The sequence below is a fragment of the Marmota monax genome, unplaced genomic scaffold (genome assembly GCF_021218885.2).
Source record: "Marmota monax isolate L192 unplaced genomic scaffold, Marmota_monax_Labrador192_F-V1.1 WCK01_AAM20220418_F8-fsc00001, whole genome shotgun sequence".
Taxonomy (NCBI): Eukaryota; Metazoa; Chordata; class Mammalia; order Rodentia; family Sciuridae; genus Marmota; species Marmota monax.
In genome coordinates, this window is record NW_026693777.1 from 21,502,964 (window position 1) to 21,523,633 (window position 20,670).

A 20,670-nucleotide genomic window follows, 5' to 3' on the forward strand; every position below is an offset into this window, starting at 1 on the left:
GGAGAACATAGTCTGCTCTTTCTTTGCTTCTCCCCCAGCACTTTTCTGGGCCTCCATGTCAGTTTCTGGGGCAGGGAGGGAAGGGGAACAGAAAAAGAAGCGAGTTCTTTTACTACCCAGGGTGGCTCTGGTCCTCCTGGGCTGTCTGTGTCCATGCCCTTCAGGCGTCCAGACATGGTTGCTTGGGGCATCTTCCCTCCCCTTGGTATCAAGTTCCAGCAGCCACCCTGTGCTGGCCAGATGGCCCAAGCGAGGCCATCCACAGCCCTCAAGGATTCTAAGGTACTTACTCCTTAGAGTTCTCCTGCTGCATGAGGCATAGGTAAGAGGCCTCTGCAAAAGGAAATGCCCAGTCAGGGAACAGGAAGTGTGCAGGGAGGGAGAACCCACAGCAGTTCCCCAAGGTAAGGACTCTGTTTGGGCAATTCTCGGCCTATAGTACACATTAGAGTCATGAAATGCTTATCAAGAAACACCAACGTGCTGACCCCTGCAGGCCAGTTAACACTGTCTTGAGGGAAGGACTTGAGAACATTTTGTAAGCTTCCAAGGTGACTTTTCAAAGGCAACCAGCCCTGGGAATCCACAAATTCTCATTAGATGATGGGAGGGGGCCTGTTAGACCCAATGAAGGACTGGCAGTGACATGGGGTGACTTGGAGCCCAGTACCCTTAGCATTAGGGCTTTGATGACAATTTGAAGTACCAGAAGATCTCCCACTGAACACCCTAGGAAAAGTGGTTTGCAAACTTGTCTTAGCAGCAGAACTTCCGTTCATATGAACTCTTCCCAAGGCCCGTGTGTCACAGAGTAAATGATAGAAGCAGGGGTTGGGGTCTGGAGCCAGGCACTGAACCAGAGCTCTCCAATAGCCTTGGAACCTGTTCCAAATTCGACCATTCCTCAAGCCCCTCTGAAGACCTTCTGTTGCTGTTAGATGGGGATGAAAGAGAGCAGGGGAGCTGGAGTCAGAGGTATGGGGAGAGGCCAGGGAAGCGAGGGGGTACCCATGGCAAGCTAGGGAGCCATTGAACAAGGGAAGGAGGCTCAGGTGGAGGCCCTGCCTGAGCCCCCAGAAAGGTATGCTCTCCCCCTGTGCCCCTGAGCAGGGGGAAGAAGAGAGGCCATGGCCTCAGGACCTGCAGCCACCACCCTTGCCTGGGCAGGAGGAGAAATCTGATGAAAATGAGAGGCCTGCCACGGAGCCCCTGTTTAAGGTCCTAGACACTCCTCTGAGTGAGGGCGACGAGCCCACAACGTTGCCGGCCCAGCAGGACCACGGGCACAGCGTACAGATGGAGGGCTACCTTGGCCGCAAGCATGACCTGGAGGGGCCCAACAAGAAGGCATCCAACAGGTGTCGGGGAGGGCTGCTGGGCTCGGGGAGAGGGGCAGCTTCCAGGGTTCTCTAGTAGCAGAGCCTTGGCCACGGGTGTGTGCTGGGAAAGAGCCGCCCTTGGCCTCTCATTTGGGAGAGCTCCTGGGTACCCCCAGGAGCCAAACCAGGGCCACTTGGCATGATGGAAAAAGCCTCAGTTGTGGTCCAGAGTTCAAATCCTACGACTTCACACACGTTATCCAACCTCCCTGTCAGTTTCCCCATTCATAAAATGGCCATGATGACAATGGTAGGCATGTTCAGTAGGGACACTGTCCCGGGCACAGAGTGGGGCCATGGTGGACACTGGCTATTGATAGTACAGTTATTGCAAAGCTGGGCAGCAAGAGGGAGTCTTGGTGCTAACAGCATGTCCTTGACCAAGACCTGCTTTCATTGATCTAGGCCTATTTCTTTAGCTATAAAATAGGAGGTGACTGGGGGCCCATGACCCAGATGCCCTCTGGGAGTCCCTTCTAGTGCTGTCATTCAGTGAGTCCATGACCCTGAGAAACTGCCTCAAAGGATATGTCCATTCCTGATTCTGAGATAGTCATGTCCTTGGATTTGGTCTTTACAGGGCTGCTCCTCCCAGGTCCTTGGAGCCTCTTTTTCTCTAGCAGCAGTCCATGGCCTCAGGGAAATGGAATCCAGAAGTTGAAGCAAGCCACATTCCCAGGGACACTTGGAAGCACACAGAGCTCCCTATCTGGGGGGACTCAACAAAGCTACTTCAAATTCCAAAAAGAAACAACTTAGTGACCCAACTGCCCAGAAGAGGTTTATTGCTTAAATGGGAGTCCACCAGAAAAAGGGAGGCTAACACTTATTGAGTACCTACTATGTGCCAGGCATTATGTTAGGACTGATAAAATCTAACAACCACCCTACGATACTAAAGTTTCCATTTCCAGATGGAGAAACAGTCTCAGAGAGGCTAAGTCATTTACTCAAGGCACAACCTTACTCCAAAGACCCAGGTCCCCCTCAGCAGCTGCCTTACTGCTGGAGGAAGGATCTCTGAGTAGCAAGTCAGAAACCCAGGCTTCATAAAAATGGCTCTGCAGCAACTTTATACTGACCTTCCAGTACTTCTTATCCATGCGCCCTACTAGTTCTCCACTTTCCTACCCTCAAAAAAGGCCTGGAAGTACAGCTCAGTGGCAGAGAGTGTGCGTAGCATGCAAAAGGCTCTGGGTTCAATCCCTAATGCTACACACACACACACACACACACACACACACATGCTAGGATAATATACTGTGCATATATCATCCAAACAGAAATAACAACCAAAACAAAACCCAATTCACTTCATGATTCTGTAGTGAGAATCAAATTTTCCAATGAATGCGGAATACTTTGAAAAATTAAGTTTGTGCTATTGATCTTAGATTTAGTAATTCTACTTCTAGAAATGTATGATCTCATGGTAAGATCAGAACTATAGGCAAAGACATATACATGAGAATGATCATCATCACATCACTATTTAAATTATGGATAAATTTTCCACAAAAAAGAGATTATGTGTATATATATGGCATACTATAGTCACCCAAAAATCGATATCAAGAAATAATTGAGGATATGAATAAATACTCATGATATAGTGTTTAATCTTAAAAGCAGGAGGCAAAATTGAATAGATAAGGCTGTGGATGTAGCTCAGTGGTAGAGCATTTGCCTAGCATGCCTGAGGCCCTGGGTGTGATTCCCAGAAAATAAATAAATACACACAAACACACACACACACAACACACACACAGAGAGAGAGAGAGAGAGAGAGAGAGAGAGAGAGAGAGTATATTCCAATTTTAGCTATCTATGTATATAGGAAAATCTGAATGTGAATAGAAGAAAAACTAGAATATGTAAAATGTGAACAGTAGTTAGCTTTTGGTATTGAAATTACATACAGATGATCCTCTCCCCTACCCACCCCCCACACTTTCTAAACAATAAAATCTTACTATTTATCAGAGCAAAAATAACTCAATAAAAAGAAACGGAAAAGCCATAGGCATTGATCATAAAGATACTGTATCAGGACTGTGGGTGACCTATTTGTCCCCATCTTTGCAGGTCCTGGAACAATTTGTACTGTGTGCTCAGGAATAGTGAACTGACCTTCTACAAGGACGCCAAAAACCTGGCCCTGGGGGTTCCCTACCATGGGGAGGAGCCCCTGGCCCTGAGACATGCTATCTGTGAGATTGCTGCCAACTACAAAAAGAAGAAGCACGTCTTTAAGCTGAGGTGAGCCTTCCTGCCTGCTGCCCCTTACCTAGGCCCTGAACCCTTTGAACCCTCAGGCTGATGGCTTTGGCATGAGTGACCAGGTAGAGGTTCACTGTAGGGGACCAGCTCCAACCAAGCTCATGCTGCTCCTTGAGGATTTTGCGAATTGAAGAGGCTCACCATTCAGACTCTTACCTCTCAGAAGGCACTGAGAGTATTCTGAATAACAGGCTCGGGGACAGGGGGAGTCTTAGCCCAGGTCATGGCTTCTGACATGACAGGAAACTCTGTTTTTCTCCTAGGCTGAGTAATGGCAGCGAGTGGCTCTTTCATGGCAAAGATGAGGTAAGTGTGGGGTGACCAACCCATCTGAGCCTAACAAAGAGGCAGGTGGAAGAGACCTAGGCCTCTGGACCTCAAGGCTCCCGTGGAACAGGCAGTCCCAGGAGCACTCCCATTGCCTTGGGGCCCTGGACTTGGCCCTGACGCCCCCATCCCGTAGGAGGAGATGCTGTCCTGGCTGCAAGGTGTGAGCACGGCCATCAACGAGTCCCAGAGCATCCGCGTCAAGACGCAGAGCCTGCCTCTGCCCTCCCTCACTGGCCCGGATGCTAGTCTTGGCAAGAAGGACAAGGAGAAGAGATTCAGTTTCTTCCCCAAAAAGAAATAGCAGCCGGTGGCCCCCGCTGGTGGGGCCAGCCAGGCAGGCGCAGTGGTGCATCAGGGCACACAGGGACTGGCCACCTGAGGCCGTGGGCCCTGACCTCCACAGTGGATGGTCCTCCTCCACCTCCTGCCCACCAGCTCGAGAGTCACCAGGCCGGCCCCTGGGGCCCCCGCTGCGCTGCAATAGCTGCCTCTGCGCCCTGCCTGGCAGCCCCGACGCCTGCCAACATGCCCTCTGCCTGTGGCACAGACGGCTTGGCTCCAGGAGGCAGGAAACGGTTCCCTGAGGCGCATGCCCTCCTCTCTGCATCCCCATAAAAGCAGAAGGTGGCTGATGGGGCTTGTTCAATGCTGCCCATTCCCACAGCAAGTCGTGCTTGGGGTTACCTCCCATGTGGTCACAGCCAGGAAAGGGGAAGGGAAAGGGAAGGGGGACACTGGCAAAGCCTGACCTGCCCTTAGGGGAACGAGGAGACTTCAGGGGGGCCACAGAGCCCCAGCTCTGGGCCAGGGGCTGCTGGGGGACTGAGGGGACAAGAAGGAACACAGGGCCTCAGGTGCTGCCAGCCACCTCCCCACTGGGCTTTCTCAGAACTGGGTCCCTCCTTAGGGCCAGCAGATACTTTCCTCTCCCCTCCTCTGTGTTGTGGGTCCTGACTGAGGGAGCCTCCTGCTGCCCCTGGCACCCTTTTTTGGTACCAGCAGAGACTGAAGGAGGGAGGACCAGCAGTTCTCAAACCATTCCTCTTTGAAAACCCTAGTTAGAGCTTCAGACTCAGGGCTCAGACCTGAAGGAGGGACAGACAGGTCCCCACACTGCCTAAGGCTCTGCCTCTCCGGGTTGGGATCCTTCCCACTCCCAATAGCAACCAAGCCAGCAATATCCGCTAGATGCACAGCGGGGAACCAGTGTAGGCCCCCAGATATGGGATGGATGCCCCAGCGCCAGGTAAAGCATCCCAAAGTCCAGTGCCCATTGTGTCTGCAGCTGGTGTCATCCAAGGCTACTGACTGACCGGACAGAGAGCCGGGTTATCAGAGTGGAGTGACAAATATGGCCGTACCTAGGTATTAACGGCATGTGACACAACTACTGCTGGGCAGCTGGGATAAATGCTGGGGCCAGAGAGGGCCTGGCCTTGGGTTCTGGGTTCCGAGAGACATATAGATACAGAGATCACCAAACATCTCCCAAACCCACTCCAAACACTAACGGGCTCTGCAATCTCTGTCCCCAGGGAGAGTCTTCCCCATGCTCTGGAGGGGCGAAATCACCAGTCCAATGAGGACTTTCCTTCTCTGAAAGCAATACAGCTTCAGCCCAGCATCTTATCTGGGGTTAGGTCCTAAAGAGGGGATCAAGCTGAAGGCAGCAGGCGTTCTCCCCCAGGGAGACCAAAAAGGTCCCCAGGGCCCAAAGCTACTTTTTCTATTGCCTTCCCTATGGGAAGGAGCTTTGGCTTTGTGGAAATGAATCAGGTAAGACTCAGGGAAAAGCCACACAGGTAGATATCAGAGTTAGGAGGCCTTCCCAGGAACCTTTAGTACTGACTGGGGCAGGCACAGCTCAGAGAGCACTATGTCAGGGTGAGGCCGACTCCAGCAGACAGGAACCACACGGGAGGGAATCAGTTACCCAATGGAGCCTGCTCTCCCCACATGAGGTCTTCCACCTCTATAGTGAGGGTCTTCATTTGGCCTCAACACATAGGACCCTATGACCCTCTGCTTCTACAGGGAACCTGGCGTGTTCCATTAGTCAGCCTCTGTCTACTGCTGGGGAAGCCAAGGCTGGAAGGTGACCATACTCACCTGGCAGTAAAAAAAGCCTTTGGTGCATTCAAAGGCAGGCCCACCTCTGGGACAGAGAGCAGGCTCCTTGCCAAGGGCAGAAGGTGACAAGTAGCTCTCAACTATTTCCCCAGGCCAGTAGTGAGCCAATGGACAAAGGTCCACCTTCTCCCCTCCATGTGTGCCCAAGTAGCACCAGAAGTGAGGAATTTCCAGTGAGCAACTCCATGGAGTCAAGAAAGAAAGGGCTCCATGGAAGAGCTAGAATCTCGCCACCCCAGGTTCCCAGGATTGGGCAAGGGCAGCCAGCTGCATGTGATTCACTATCTACCGCCAGCTCCCCACGCATCTTGCCCATATCACCCAGGTCCCGAGACACTCAATCTTTAACTGGACTGACATTGCAGGTGCCCAAATTTGGGAGACTCTATGCCACTCAAGGACTAAGCTCTCCAGGTGCCCTGGCAAGGTTTCTTTTTTTTCCTTCTTTTCTCATATTTTTTATTTTGCAGTCTTTTCCTTGACAGTGTTTCCAAACTAGGGTGACACAGCTCCAGTCCACACCAGCATAACAGGCTTCCTCCCCAGGGCGGCTTAGAGGAAGCTCCTTCTGGGCATGTCAGGCGTCCTCCTGCCCACTCTTCCCCTTTGTCCCTGGCCTCAGCTGATTCTGGCTGAGGGAGGAGTGGAGGGTCCTGGGGCTCCCCCCACTCCTAACTTTCACCAAGCACCCAGAACAGGAGGCCTGTGTCGGGCTCAGCTTTCCCCCCTACTCCACCCCTCCGTTCTGCCTGTGGGAGGGCAATCAGGTCCCCTAGACTGGTCCTGGATCTCCTTCCTCCCTCAGTGGGAGGGGGCAGAGATCCAGAAGAGGAAGAGACCAGCTGGCCACATGGCTTGGTCCCTTGGACAAGCAAGCTCAGGGAGGATACAAGAGAGGAGGTGGCTGCGGAGGAATGTCACTTGTTGGGTACAGAATATGCTATCTGGGGCTGGCCCTGGGGCCGGCTGGGCCTTGTCCTCCACCTGCTCAAATGTGCTTCCACCAACCAGAGGAAACCCATTTACTAGTTTTTCTAATAAATCTATATAATGCTCCACATTTGTCTGTTCCTTATTTGACTAGCCTCGTTTTTCTTTGAACTGGGCCACAGAGAGCCAGCACCATGAAGACAAGGGGATAGCTAGGCGCCACCTGAGACCCTGAGCCAAGCTTCCTTCAACTAGAAGGCCTACTGCAGGGTAAAATCATTTCTAGTCACAGATGAGTCCAGGCCACACTGGACATTAGAGTCCCCAGCCTCTGTGCCTAGGGTCCATCTACAGAGGGGCAGATTCATTTGGTCTGGGTGTATGGAACATAGGCACTGACGGGTTTCAAAAGGCTCCCAGATGATTCTAATGGGCAGCCGATAAGACCCTCTGCCCTGGCCTTGGCCCATGTCCTGAAGAGTTCCATCAGGGAGTCTGAGAAGCAGGAGCTCATCTGTTGTCTTCAATTCACATATGAGGAAAGGGCAAAAGTTGGGGCGATCCAGTTGGCTACTGGCAAGGCTGGGATAAAAGTGTGAGTCACCTGCCTGGTACATTTGTGGCTTCTCAGTGTTGTATCCAGGACTGGCCTGGGAGGAGCCAGCTCTCTTCTCAGTGACTATGGATATGACCACAGAAGATTCCGGGCAGCTGGTAGAACACAGGCTAACTGCCCTGCTTCTGCACAGGAGACTGCCACTCACCACTGGTCTCCCCTTGACCTCAGGAGATTCAGCAAACCCATGTTCAGGTTGAATCCATCCTCTTAGGTCAGAAGACTCATGGGCCCTCACTCTGCAGGGCTACGGGAACATTTATCTACCACCTGGGCCCTGCAGCCTCTTCCTGTCCAACCCCAGCCAGAACAAACTGGGCAAAATGAGATTGGTCCTCCAAGGAGAAAGGGCAGAAATCCCAATGAGCAAGAGGGAGGCATTCCTAGCCCTTCTGAATCCAGGCTTTCTCAATGTGATGAAAACAGAGGATCCATCCTGGCAAAATACACGTGCACTCCTCACCCAATATTGGAAGCCATTTGAGGACATGCCCAGACCCCAAGCTAGGAACCCTTGCCTTCTGGGATGCCTCCTGGGACTGGAGAGGGAAAGATGAGGTATTCGCACCAGATATTGGTAACTTCTTATTAGAAAGTGTCCCATTTGCCCCGGTCACTCCTCCCTCCCTGCTTTTAGCACAACTTTGGCCCTTGAGGAAGACAGCTATAGGCTGGCATGTGAGGCCCTCTGCCCCAGACAGGACGCCAGGCCGTGGGTAGACAGAGAAGCAGAAGTAGCAGAGACCAAGCTCCTTTCTGTGCATCCTGCTGTCTCTGCCTGCCCCATGAGCATCCTGGTGCCTGGATGACCAATGAGTGCAGAGGGAACACCCTGTGCCCTGACTACTCTAAGAAATCCTCAGCCACCAGCAACTCTCCCCACCCCCGCCAGGCGCAGTAAGAAGGCACACACAGGTCGGTGGGTCAGCAGTGGTTATTGCACCATTGGCACAGAGTGAAATGTGTGTACATTAGCGACAACCACAGGGACAGCAAGGCAACCCTCAAAAGTACCTGAACTAAGTCGGTTACATTCTTCACAGGAGGGGAATAAACAACAAGATGTATACTCGCTTGCACGCACATACCACAGGATGGAAAGCAATAAATTATTGGCCTCATTCCTGAGTCCTAAGAAAAGGCACAGTTAAAGAGCAAAGCCTGCCCAGGTCTCCCCCCGAGGGTCCTTGGCCTGGCAATGGCCAGCCAAGGGCCTGAGCAGTGCTTGCTCTCCCTGGGAAGAAGTGAGCTTAAATATTTGGCTTCCAACCAGAGAGATATTTACAAGGGAAGTGGGAAGCGCGACTCATCTGGGCTTGAGGAAAGGTGTCTGGAGCCCCAGGAGACCACCAGTACACAGAGCAGGCTGCAGGTGAGGTCACGCTGGGTCGTTCTTCTAGGAGAGCAAGGGCAGCCTTCACGAGGGCCCTGGGCAAGGGGCCCATGTAAGCCCAGATTCGTGGGGAGGTATGCCAGGTTCTTCCACACCAACATGGCTCCTGCCCCTGACCAGGAGTCAGAGTCAACCTACAGAGTTCAAGGCCTGGAATTTCTCTCTCAGGTTTCTCACTCTGCTCTGCTTGCTTGGGTCTGCTGGGTCCCTGGGACCATCTTCCTTCGGCTGATACTCTACAGAGTCTGGGAAATGTTGGCCTTGTGCCACCATGGCTGCCGGTGAGCTTGGTCCCTGCCCACTGCCCTCCTCATCCAGCCCTGCAGTGGGGCTGGGAAGGGGTCCCTTCTCCATGACAATCACCCGCCGGTTGTTCTCCAGGGTGACGTCTGCGGTGACATACAGGGCTTCACCTCCATTCAGCCGGCTTTGAGGCGGCATCCTAGGAGGTGGGGACTGGGTAGCTCCCTGGCTCCTCTTGGTGTTCAGGCTGCAACAGCGGCCCACTCTGCCAGAGAGAGGGGGCTCCACCATATTCTCAGGCGCAGAGTGGCTCCGGTTGACGGGTGGGCCACGAGGGCGAGGGCGGCTTCCCTCAGCCTGGACAGCCTCATCGTGGGAGGCATACTTGGAGCAGAGTTCTCGGACATCGGGCCAGTTGAAAGTCTCAGTGTCAAAGGGGCTGAGGGGACTCCGAGTGCAGGGTCGGCCCCCAGGTGAGGTGGTCCTTGGGCTGGCAGCAGAAGGGCTGAAGGAGAAACGGCGTGGGGACGTCTCTCTAGCAGAGGAGGGCTTGGGGGGGCTGTGCTCTTGGGCCACCAGCTGCTCGTAGGTGAAGAGGGAGAGCAAGGGCCTTCTCTTGCCTGTGAGGAGAGAGCGAGCCATGAGTGGCTGTGAGAGGAGGGGCCCGAAGGGAGGGCTCCCAACCACCCTCAGCTCACTTCCCAGGTGAGACTGCTTCCTGGGGCTTGGTACAAAAGAAGAGAAATTCCATTAACTGCCTCTTTATCACAGGGCAACGGGAAGAGAAGAAAAGGCAGTGGGGGGAAGGGGCCAGGAGTCAAAGGAAGAAATGAGAGCTCTGCTCTCATCCTGGTAAGGGAAGGGCCCCTGACCATGTTCCTCCCTCTGCTCCACACAGAGGGCTCACCCAGAGGAGCAGGCTTAGCCTCAGAGCACCAGACCAGAGGCTGGGACTCACGACACATCAGTAGAGCAGGGGGTCCCGCCCTACTTTTTTGATTTGGGGTTTTTTTTTTGGTGGGGGGTGGATTACCACGGACTCAGGGACACTCAACCACTGAGCCACATTCCCAACCCTATTTTGTATTTTATTTAGTGATAGGGTCTCACTGAGTTGCTTAGGGCCTCACTAAGTTGCTGAGGCTGGCTTTGAACTCTCGATCCTCCTGCTTCAGCCTCCCGAGTGGCTGGGATTACAGACATGCACCACGGTGCCTGGCCCCAGTCCTCTCTTTGACATGGTCTCTTTAGAAGTTACTTTCTCCAAGTTCCCAATTGACTTTTCCACCCCTGGACCATCACCCCCATCATACCTTTGTCACCTCCTAGGTCTCCAGGCTCCTCCTGTGGGCAGGGAACGGTGGGGCTCTTCCCGTCCCTCTCAGGAGCTGCCTTTTCCCACTGCAGTGGCGGCCTGGCCGTCACTGACTTGATGTTCTTGATGCGGAGGCTGTACTGGCGGGCCAGCTGGTAGACCTTGTTCTTGACACGCTCACTCATGTGGCTGTCCATCACATGAGAGAGCTGCATGATGCGGGGGTGCAGTGGGGTGACCAGCTCCCCCTGGGCACCGCTGCTCAGCTCCTTCACCAGTTCTTTCAGCTCCCGAGCCAGGTGGGCCGGGCTGGGCCGTTCCGTGGGGGAGGCGCTTTCTGGTGAGGCGGTAGCCGACTCCTCTGTGATGGCCCCCAGCTCATGCTCCTCCAAAATGAAGAGTGGCTCTTGCAGGTCAAAGCCATTGGCCTGGCCCTGGCCTTGCCCTGTCCGGGGGCTCCCCTCAGCAGACTCCATTCTCTCCCACATTTTTACAATTTCAGAAGATGGACGGAACTCAGCATCCGTGATAGGAGCCGAGTCCCCTGTTCCCACCTGGCTGGGTCCTGGGAGATCAAACAGGGCCCAGGAGGCTGGTCGGGAGCCCCCCTGTCTCTTGTACTCTACTGGAGCTGCGGGCTTTGGGTCTGGCCTGGGAAGGTTGTTGAACCTGGAGACGGAGTTTCTCACTAGTCCTTTGGGGATGTAGGAGAGACTCTCCCGGCGCCGGACACTGAAGCCGGCATCATGGTGCTCTGCATTTTCATAGTAGCTCTTGATTTTGTCCAGCAGTAACCTGTCTCGGGTAGAGAGTGTCGATTCCTTCTTCTTGCAGGAAGACCTGTCAGGCTCCACAGGGCTGCCTGCATTTGGGGGTTCTGTCCCATTGACAGAAGGGCCACTCTCTGAGGCCATCCCTGTGCTGATGTCCATTTCTGGAGTGGGCTGGTTGCTGAGGGAGTCCGTGGTGCTGCCCCACCGGGCCAGGCCCTTCTCACTGCCCTCTAAGCTGAGCACGCTACTGCTCCGGCTGACCAGCCGTGGTGTCCCAAAGCCACTGGACTTGCCATCCTCCAGTGCCAGGCTGCTCCGCCGAGAGAAGCTGCTGACAAAACGCTCAGCAATGACACTGGCCTGGTCTAGCACAGAGGGTGGCAGGAGGCTCTCTGGCTCTTGGACTGTCCCCATTTCCTCCTCCTCTTCTTCACTGCTCAGGGCCTTAAGGTCCTCGTTGCTGTCGGCCACCACTAAGTCCACCATGTCACCTGGGTGGTCCATCTCCAGCAGCCCCTGGTGGGCATCAAGCTGTGTTTCCAGGACCTCTGGAGACTCTGCGTCTGAAGGCATGTCCTCGGTGCTGGGACCTTCCACAGCAGCAAAGACCTCCTGTTCAGGCCCAAGCTCAGGGTCTGGCTCAACCTGAGACACAGGAGAGAGAGCTCACGTGAGTATAAAGCCTCCCTCATGACACTGGGAGACACGAGGATGGCATGGTCTGCTCAGAGCCTGTGAGAGGGCCTGTAGGGTAGGACTGGAAGACAGGATGAGTGTGACTCAGTAGGGTGACAGGGCCTCACAGAAAGGAAAATGAGGATGTTGGTTTGTTTTGTTTTGTCCTGTTGGTACTGGGGATCTAACCCAGGGATGTCTTCCCACTGAGCACCCCCAGCCCATTTGTTTTTTAAGACAAGGTCTCACTAAGTTGCTAAGGCCAGCCTCGACTTGTGATCCTGTCTCAGCCTCCTGAGCTGCTGGGATTACAGGTGCACACCACCACACCCAGCAATGATGGTGTTTTTAATCACCCTGCAGCTAGGGTGCTGGGCTCATGTCCTCACACCAAGAAAATCATGAGGAATGGGGAAGGGCAGGGACACCTCTCAATGGCAGCCTGTGAACTATAGGCACAAGGTGGAGATTTAACACTGGGCCAAGCACTGCCCCTGACTCCCAGGGGCTGGCTCTCACTGAGCCATAGCACTAGGAATCCTTGGTCTGAAGGTAAGTCCCCTACCCAAGCTCTCAAGGTTCCAGACCCAGGCTGTGTGAGTGACATTCCAACTTCCCTGAGGGACCAAGGCCTCTGTGGGATGTCAGGAAGGAGGGCAACACAACCATGTGCCAAAACCCTGTTAGACCGTGAGGACAGGGAATTGGCTCCTACTAGGCCCAGTACCTGTGGGCCTAGCATAAATGCATATGCCAGGACTGGGGTTGGAGCTCAGTGGCAGAGCACTTGCCTCGCAACTGTGAGGCACTGGGTTCGATCCTCAGCACCACATACAAATAAACAAATAGAGGTCCATCAACAACTACAAAAAAAAATCTTAAATGCATTTCCCAACAGATGGACATGGAAAGAAGCAAATTTGAGAATTCCCTCTTGAACACCACCTAAAGTATGGCTAGTCCAAACTGAGAATATATTTCAAAGGTTTTCTCTCTCTCTCTATATATATATATATATAAAAGGATAAAATGCATCCATAACTTTTTATATTGATTACATGTTGAAATGATAATATTTTGGACCTACTGGGTTATATAAAATATAATGCTAAAATTAATTTCACGTTTCTTTTTAACATAGCTACTAGAAAACTAACATTACATGTGGGACTTGCATCCTATTATTATTGCACAGTGCCACTTTCTATGGTCTGGATGATAGTGTCATCCTAAAACTGATGTGTGAGACCCTAACACCCAGTGTGACAGCATTAACCAACTGTGCCTTTTGGAGGTGATTAAGTCGTGGGTGGGGGCTCCTCCTTCATGAATGGAATTAGTGCCCTTAGAAAAGAAGCTTGAGGGAGTTTCCTTGCCCCTTCCACCGTGAGAGGACACAGCGAGAAGAGGACATCTATGAAGCAGAAAGCGGTCCTTCACTAGATATGGAATCTGCTGGTCCCTTGATCTTGGACCTTCCAGCTTGCAGGACTATGAACAATAAATTTGTTGTTTTTTTATTATTATTCCTTGCAGTACTGGGGATTGGACCCAGGGGTGGTCTACCACTGAGCTACATCCCCAATCCTTTTTATTTTTCGAGACAGGGTCTTGTTAAGTTGCTGAGGCTGGTCTCTAACTTGCAATTCTCCTGCCTCAGCCTCCAAAGTCACTAGGATTATAGGCATGTACCATTGCACCCAGCAATTTCTGTTGTTTTATAAGCTCCCAATCTAAGTATAGCAACCCAAACAAACAAGGACATCATGGTCTATTCCTATCCAGTGTCATCCAGCTTTTTAGTCTCTCCTGGCTAGGAAGGACAACCTGGGGTCTAGCCTAGCTCGTGACCTTTTCCCTATAACTTTGGAAGTCATCTGGACTTGCCATCCCAAGGAGGTGGTGAAGGTGATGGAGGAGGAGGAGGAGGAGGAGGAGGAGGAGGAACAGCAGCAGCAGCAAAGGAGTCAGCTCCATACAACCCACAGTCAGCATGAGGTAGAAGAGGAAGGTGGGCCTCTGAGCCAGAGATCCAGATCCACTCTCCGCTCTACCCAGCTGCAGCCCACCACTTAACCGCTCAGAGCCTCTTCTCCTTCTAGAGCTATTGCAGGGAAAAGAAGGGAGAGAGAAAACAAAGCATAGGAGGTGTCCAATAGATGTCAATACCCTATTCCTTTGTCCAGATGGCTGCAGGAGTGATTTAAATGTCTGGCACGCTGGCAGAGTCAGAGCCTTCTGCTGTATATAAGGTGGCCTAGCTTAGAGGACCTGAAGTCCTGGTTCACTTCCATTAGCTATGTCCCTTGGCATGTGGCTGTATCTGTCTCAAGGAAGGGTCAACTTTTTTTATAATTTATGGAAGGGGCTATCTATTCACCAAACCATATACCCTAGACTGGACAGGTCTCCTGAAGGGGCAAGAGTTCGGGGGGGGGGGGGGGGGACACAGCCCTATTTCCAAGAGCACAGTGGGACAGTTCCTGCCTCAAAGACCTGCTTGCAGACCTGGAGATTGGGGCTCCAGGCACCCCCACATTATCTCCATCCCATTTGCTGGCCACTCACCTCTGGCAGAGAAGAGATAGACTCGAAGCTCAGATGCTTCTCAGCACTGGTTGGAGAATGGTTACTGGGCCTTCTGCAGCTTTTGGGGCCTTCAGATTCCCTGTGTCCCTTCCCCTGAAGCAAGAAGAGGTCAGTCATCAACACCAGGACAACTGGGAGCTGGTCCCTTCTGCATCCCAACATGGACAGCATGTCCCATACCCAAGGAGGTTGGGCTGCCCTAAGCTAGCCCCGGACCTGAGAGATTCCAGAGCACCTGACCCACCAGGCCTGGGGCCGCAGACAGCCTTGCCAGGTATGCAGCTTTGGAAAAGCCCAGCCACTTTTCCTTCCAGGCCAAGTGGCCTTGACCTTTTAGCCCTGCAGTGTGCTGGCTTCTCCTCCCCCACCCCACCCCCACCCCATTAGTCCTACTCAGTGGGTTAGTGCCCAGTCCTGGAACAGCGCATGCCAGGGACTCACCGGGGCATGACAATGAGTGAGAAGGTTAAGAAGTGCTGATAGGAGTGAAGAAACAGGGCAGGGTGGGGAGGGGATAGGAGGGGACTCTCAGATGGGCATGCATGAGCTAGGGAACATGCAAGGAGGAGGGGAGATCAAAGAGACACCTCACCATAGCACCCCGGGAGAAAAGTAAAGCGTTGGCTCGATAGTGCCAGCAGTGGAGGGCGGCCAGCAGGGAGCTGGCAAAGTCAGCTACCTGCTCTGCCACTGCCAGACTCTCCTCCTCCTCCTCCTCCTCCTCCGAGACTGGGGGCTCCGGCCTGGCCCCCTTCTCGCTGCCTTCATGCCCTTCCAGGTCCTCCAGAGAGACCGGAAAGGCCTGCTCCTCCTCCTCCTCCTCCTCCTCCTCCTCCTCCTCCTCCACCACTTCCTCCTCCTCCTCTTCCTCCTGCTCCTCTTGGGCAGCCCCTTCAGCCTGTGGCTGCAGGCCCCGTGTATGGAGGGGCTGCCCAAAGTCCAGGAGGGCACCAGCACTGCCTGCATGCTGTTCAGAGCACAAGAGCCCTCGTGACCAGCCTTGTGGGCAACCTCCTCCCCTCCCACAGGCAAATGGGGGCAGGGAGTGGCGGCTTCACACAGACAACCATCCATGCCCAGCCTCGGCCTCCACGGGATTCCAGTGAGGAGGGGGGCATCTCATGGTGGGGAGGCTTGGATCAAGTTGGGAACACAGGCCCTGAAGAAGCCTGACTGCCTCAGAGAGGGGAATGAGAGGGAAATGAGAAAGGCTCTAGGTGGGAAGGATGCCACTCCAGGAGAGGGTACAAAGGGTCCCCTGGGGCAAGGACCATCTTATTCATCCCTGTGATCCTGTGCCAGAGCCTGGCACCCAATAGGTGTTGATAGGTATATGGTGAATGAATGAAGACAGTAAGTAGCAGGGTGGGCCGACCTGGGCTATCCCCCCCACCCTCAGTCCTGCCAGCCCCTCTTCCCCGGCCTCTGCACCCACTGGCCTTACCTTCATTCCTGCTCCTCTGGCTGCTGACACCACCACCAGATCCCCAGCACATGGGGAGGAGAAAAGACCAATAAGAAAGAGAAAGGGCCTCTTTAGAGAGGCCAGAGCCCCCAGGGAAGCCTCACTGAGGGCTTGGGCTCCAAAGACCCTTCACCCTGGGCTTTCAAAGGAATGGCTAACAGATGATCAGGAGCACAGGTCTGTGCCTGCTGCTTGGCTCCTGTTGTTATGGAGGAAAGGGTATAAGGCATGCAAGTTGAGGGAGAGCTCAATCCCCTCTTCAGGTGACATGAGGAACATAGATGAGTTCCCTCAACCTGTTCTCCACAACCCCCCACCTGCTTCACCCTCGCACCCCACCCAACGCTCCCTGCAAATCCCATCCACCCCCTCACATACTCACCTTTCTCGTTTAGTTGCCTGAGCAGGTGTCTGGTCGGCTCTAAGGAACACAAATGGGCAGAGTCAGCACAGGCCAAGAAATAGCGACACCTGGCCTGCATCCCACGCTCACAGCACCGCAGGCCCATCACCAGCTCAAAGTCCCTTTGGCTCACCTCCAGCAACCCTACGGCCCCAGGGAGGCTCCCTCCACACTGTCACCAAGCCTCCTCACACCTTGCCAACAGGGAGGCAGGGCCTGGGCCACTCCCATCCCGCTACAGAGCCCCACAGTGCAGCATGTTACCCCAGTCCTTACAATAGAACACCCATGGCCTTTAGTTCTAGAGCCATAGAGACGGGATGGGCTCCATGCAGCCTCTTCAGACTACCCAGCCATGTCGCCCTTTTCCTCTCTTGCAAAGACCTCGTCAGCACACTGGCTACAACCCCATAGCACCCTAGCTGGAAAACAGAGGTCACACCCGACTTCCTACGGCCCCGAAAGCCTAGCATCGCACAGCCTCATTGCCTGTTGGGGAGTGTCGCCCAGCTGGATAAGGGGTGACCAGGCTCTGGGGACAGGACACAAAACATATCCATTAGACTGGTGGTGCCATGACCTCCTACCCCAGCCTTTCTGGGGGCAGATCTGAGGGATAGGAAGACCTTATCTCAAGAGATCCCTCTATGGAACCCCTAGCCTATCCCCATAGTTGCCCAGCTGGAGTTAAATAGGAGGCTTAGGGCCGGTCACGGTTTTCTATAAACTTGGAGCCAAGTTCTCTCAGCTGACCCTTGTCAGATGGGCAGACTGAAGAACTTCTTTACTCCTGAGTTACACACATAAGTACACGCTCTAACTGCATCAATATAAGTAAGCACCTCATTGCTTTTGAAGTGAGAAATAGAATATACTTTATTCTTTCATTTTAAAAGTTGTAATCAAGAATACTTAACAGGGGCTGAAGGTGTAGCTCGGTGGCAAAGCACTTGCCTAGCATGTGTGAGCCCTTGGGTTTGATTCCCAAAACCATCAAAAAAAAAAAGAATTTTTTTTTTAAGACAACTTAAGATGTAACCATAGACCTTACTTATCCTATAGTGCACTTGTGTGCCCAATTCAGTTCTCTGGAAGGAGAGAGTAGAAAAAACTCCTGGGGAAGGCAGAGTAGTTGGCTAAGCCCAGGCACTAGGTCTTTGCAGGTAGCCTGAGACCCCCTCTCAGCAGCTCCCTAGTCTGTTTTTATCCACAGTTTCCATAAGTTCTTTCCATTGATTTCTAACCCAGAGAAGGAGGGAAAAGGGATACTAGAGACAGACATTCTCGGACTAAGGAGACTTTTCCTTAAAAACCCTTTTCAAAGTGCTATGGAAGAACTATCACGATGAACACATCTCAAATGCAGGCTGTCTCTATGGCAACCCACAGCCCCTACCCCAGGGCTTCTGGAGCATCTGGCAGCTTCTTCCCCACCAGTGACGCTGCACCAGCTCCAGAAAATGAACAGTTCAAGCACGGCCAGCACCCCCTGCCCTAGAGTCTCAAGAGTATCAAACGTTTCAGGAAGATGTCTGTTTTCTTAAAGTTAAAAATAAAACTCATAAACAAGTGAACAAATTGTTAAAACCCAACTCTTGTAGTATTTATTTATTTATAGGTTAAAATCTCAGCCACGTGAGGGGCTGGGGATGTGGCTCAGAGGTAGAGCACCTGCCTAGCACGGCGAGACCCTGGGTTCAATCCTCAGCACCATATAAAGATAAATAAAATAAAGGTATTGTGTCCAACTACAACTAAAAAAAAAAAAAAAAAAATCTCAGCCACGTGGAAATTTCGGCTGTATAAAATGGCTCATTTCCTGACTGCCTTGGTGATAGCTTGGTTGAGATGTAATTTTTATACCACACAATGCATTTAAAGTGTACGAGTTGACGGTTTTAAGTATATTACAGAGTTGTGCATCGGAAGGAGAGTTTTGATGCTGACATTATGACAGACAGTACTACGGTTACCATAGCTACTATTATCACTTAAAAGCTCTCATGTTCCAAGAGCTTCTAATGTTAAGCTATGGCAAGTTAAGTGGGAACATCAGAGGAAAGGGAACAAAATAAGCCTAAGACCAATAAAGCAACACCCCCAATTTGGAGCTTTTAACCATAAAATTTTCGTAACCATTTCAAGTTTGCCCAGGGTTCAAGATCTACCTGAAGTAATACCAAACAATACAAAAACAGGACCACCTGGCTTCCCTACTAGAAGGCCAAAGCCCACTCGTCAATCCACATGGGTGTCCAGGGCAACCCATGGGTCAGTCACTCAACCCAATGCAGAGCTGGAGTTATAGCTCAGTGGTAGAGCAATTGCCTAGCAAGTGTGAGCTAGATGAATAAAAGTTCATCTACAACTAAAATATTTTTAAAAGAAACAAACAAACAAACAAAAAACAATGCCATTGTGGATCCAAACCAAGACACTGCTCTTAGTCACTCCACAATCTTTGTCTCAGGGCAACTATGAGATGGTTCTCAATCCCCATCCCCAACCCAAATCTGTCCCCAGCCTTTAGACCGAAGGGCAGAGTAAAAACAGACCAGAAAACACACATGTGCATCAGCATCACTGCAGAGCTAAGAATAAAAGCAAGGTTTTCTCTTTCTAAATAGACGATTCATTATAATAAATCCAAGAACACGTTGGCAAGTCCAGCAATGGAAGAAGGCCCAGGGGAGGAAAATGGAACCATTTCCTGAGACCCAAAGTAAATATTTCCCGTCTGGATTTGGTGCCACTTGGTCTAATTCATTTTCCTCGTGTCCTGCTTCTGCTTTGCCATTCCAGAACTAGGCTGGGGATCACACAATGATGTCCTAGTGTTCCTCCCACTGGCTTAGTGTTCTGAGTGGAAAGGAGGGAGGTTTGGATGGAAGGGAGCTAAGAAGGGGCTGAGGCCTGAATGAACAAGTATTCCTAGGTCCTTAAAGGGGGCTGCCCAAGCTGGTGGGCAAGAAGAGCCCAGAGGTACCCTGAGGAGGGCAGTAAGAGCACAGGGAAAAAATACTCCATGGATGGCCTGCTGCCCTTGTCCTAGTTTTTGGAGAGATGAAAACATATTGCCACAGATGACTCCCCGCCTGGTCCAGGGTCCTACAAAAAGGTCTCCTGCCCATACAACCTTCCCTTACCAGATTGCCGGCGCCCCTGGCGCACATGGGTGGACACCTCATCCTGAGAGGACCAAGCCTTCTTCAGCCGCTCTGGACTACAGCGGTACCGATTGGGATCTGCAACCAGAAGAAAGACAATCAGGTTTTGGATTCCATGGACCTTGACCTAGACCCAGCCCTTACCCAGCCACACCTCTGCTACCCAACCCCAGATCCAGGGCCCAGATGCCTCCAGAGTACCCTCCATCTTCTTCCATCTGGGGTCTTCAGGCTGAGAATCCTGCTCCTCAGCAGGACGGATTCCCTAATTGTGTAGATGACCTTCAACACTTGACAGAGGAGCCCCTCGCCCTCCCTGCTCCTGGAATAAAATTAGGCAAAGCCTGCCCAGGATGCAGCCTGACCTAACAGTGTATAATTAGGAACAAAAAAGGCAAACAAGGATCACTCACAATAGGAATCCATTTCCAAGATGGCTTCCTTGGCCTAGAAAGGAAGAAAACCCACCTAGTTACTACCTTGCTGTGTGCTGTACCTCTCTCACCCACTAGGACACCCCACAGAGCCACAACAAGGCCTGCGTACCTGCTATACCAATATCCACTGTCCACTGGAGCCAGTATCCAGAGGGTGGGGCCCCAGCAGATCCTCTGGACCTGGCCCCGAGGGACACACTCTCTCCATGCCCCACCAGAAGCACTCTGGGAACTGACCTTCTGGGGAATGGTGGCATGGTGGTTCTCCAGGATGAGCCTCTTGATGTGATGAGTCCAGCTCCGTTTCTCCTCCACTGTCTTGGCCTGAGAGGACCCAAGGGAAAGGGACCCCGGGGTTATTAGTACAGGCTGAAGCTGCTGGGCACAGACAGCACTTCTGCCTGAGGGAAAGGTGGGAGGAAGGACTGTGCTGGGCTCTCGGTGAGGTTGCCTTGACTCCTCACCACGACCCCAGGGTGTCTGCAATGACCCCTTTACAGATGGAGACACTGGGTCTTGGGGCAGCGGGGTGAGCCAAGGAGCCA

At 52.6% G+C, this 20,670-nt stretch overlaps 2 protein-coding genes across 12 annotated transcripts in view; one reads left to right on the forward strand and one right to left on the reverse strand.

Moving 5' to 3' along the window:
- Positions 1-7,177, forward strand: part of Sptb (spectrin beta, erythrocytic) — a 69,285-nt gene extending 62,108 nt beyond the window's left edge. The window contains exons 32-35 of the mRNA XM_046461778.2: positions 1,111-1,358; positions 3,465-3,638; positions 3,923-3,965; positions 4,123-7,177. Of these exons, the coding sequence (XP_046317734.1) occupies positions 1,111-1,358; positions 3,465-3,638; positions 3,923-3,965; positions 4,123-4,290 (633 nt within the window). The 3' untranslated portion in view covers positions 4,291-7,177. The remainder of the gene's footprint in view (positions 1-1,110; positions 1,359-3,464; positions 3,639-3,922; positions 3,966-4,122) is intronic.
- Positions 7,178-8,581: 1,404 nt separating this feature from the next.
- Plekhg3 (pleckstrin homology and RhoGEF domain containing G3) overlaps positions 8,582-20,670 on the reverse strand; it is a 41,143-nt gene continuing 29,054 nt past the window's right edge. For 6 of the 11 annotated variants that reach the window (XM_046461780.2, XM_046461781.2, XM_046461785.2 and 3 more), the window contains 9 exons: positions 20,363-20,449; positions 20,102-20,135; positions 19,668-19,766; positions 16,501-16,539; positions 16,098-16,120; positions 15,246-15,620; positions 14,633-14,746; positions 10,615-12,034; positions 8,582-9,921 (listed from right to left, as the gene is read on the reverse strand). In XM_046461780.2, the coding sequence (XP_046317736.1) occupies positions 9,188-9,921; positions 10,615-12,034; positions 14,633-14,746; positions 15,246-15,620; positions 16,098-16,120; positions 16,501-16,539; positions 19,668-19,766; positions 20,102-20,135; positions 20,363-20,449 (2,925 nt within the window). In that variant the 3' untranslated portion in view covers positions 8,582-9,187. The remainder of the gene's footprint in view (positions 9,922-10,614; positions 12,035-14,632; positions 14,747-15,245; positions 15,621-16,097; positions 16,121-16,500; positions 16,540-19,667; positions 19,767-20,101; positions 20,136-20,362; positions 20,450-20,670) is intronic. The other 5 variants (XM_046461786.2, XM_046461787.2, XM_046461788.2 and 2 more) reach the window with 5 other exon arrangements.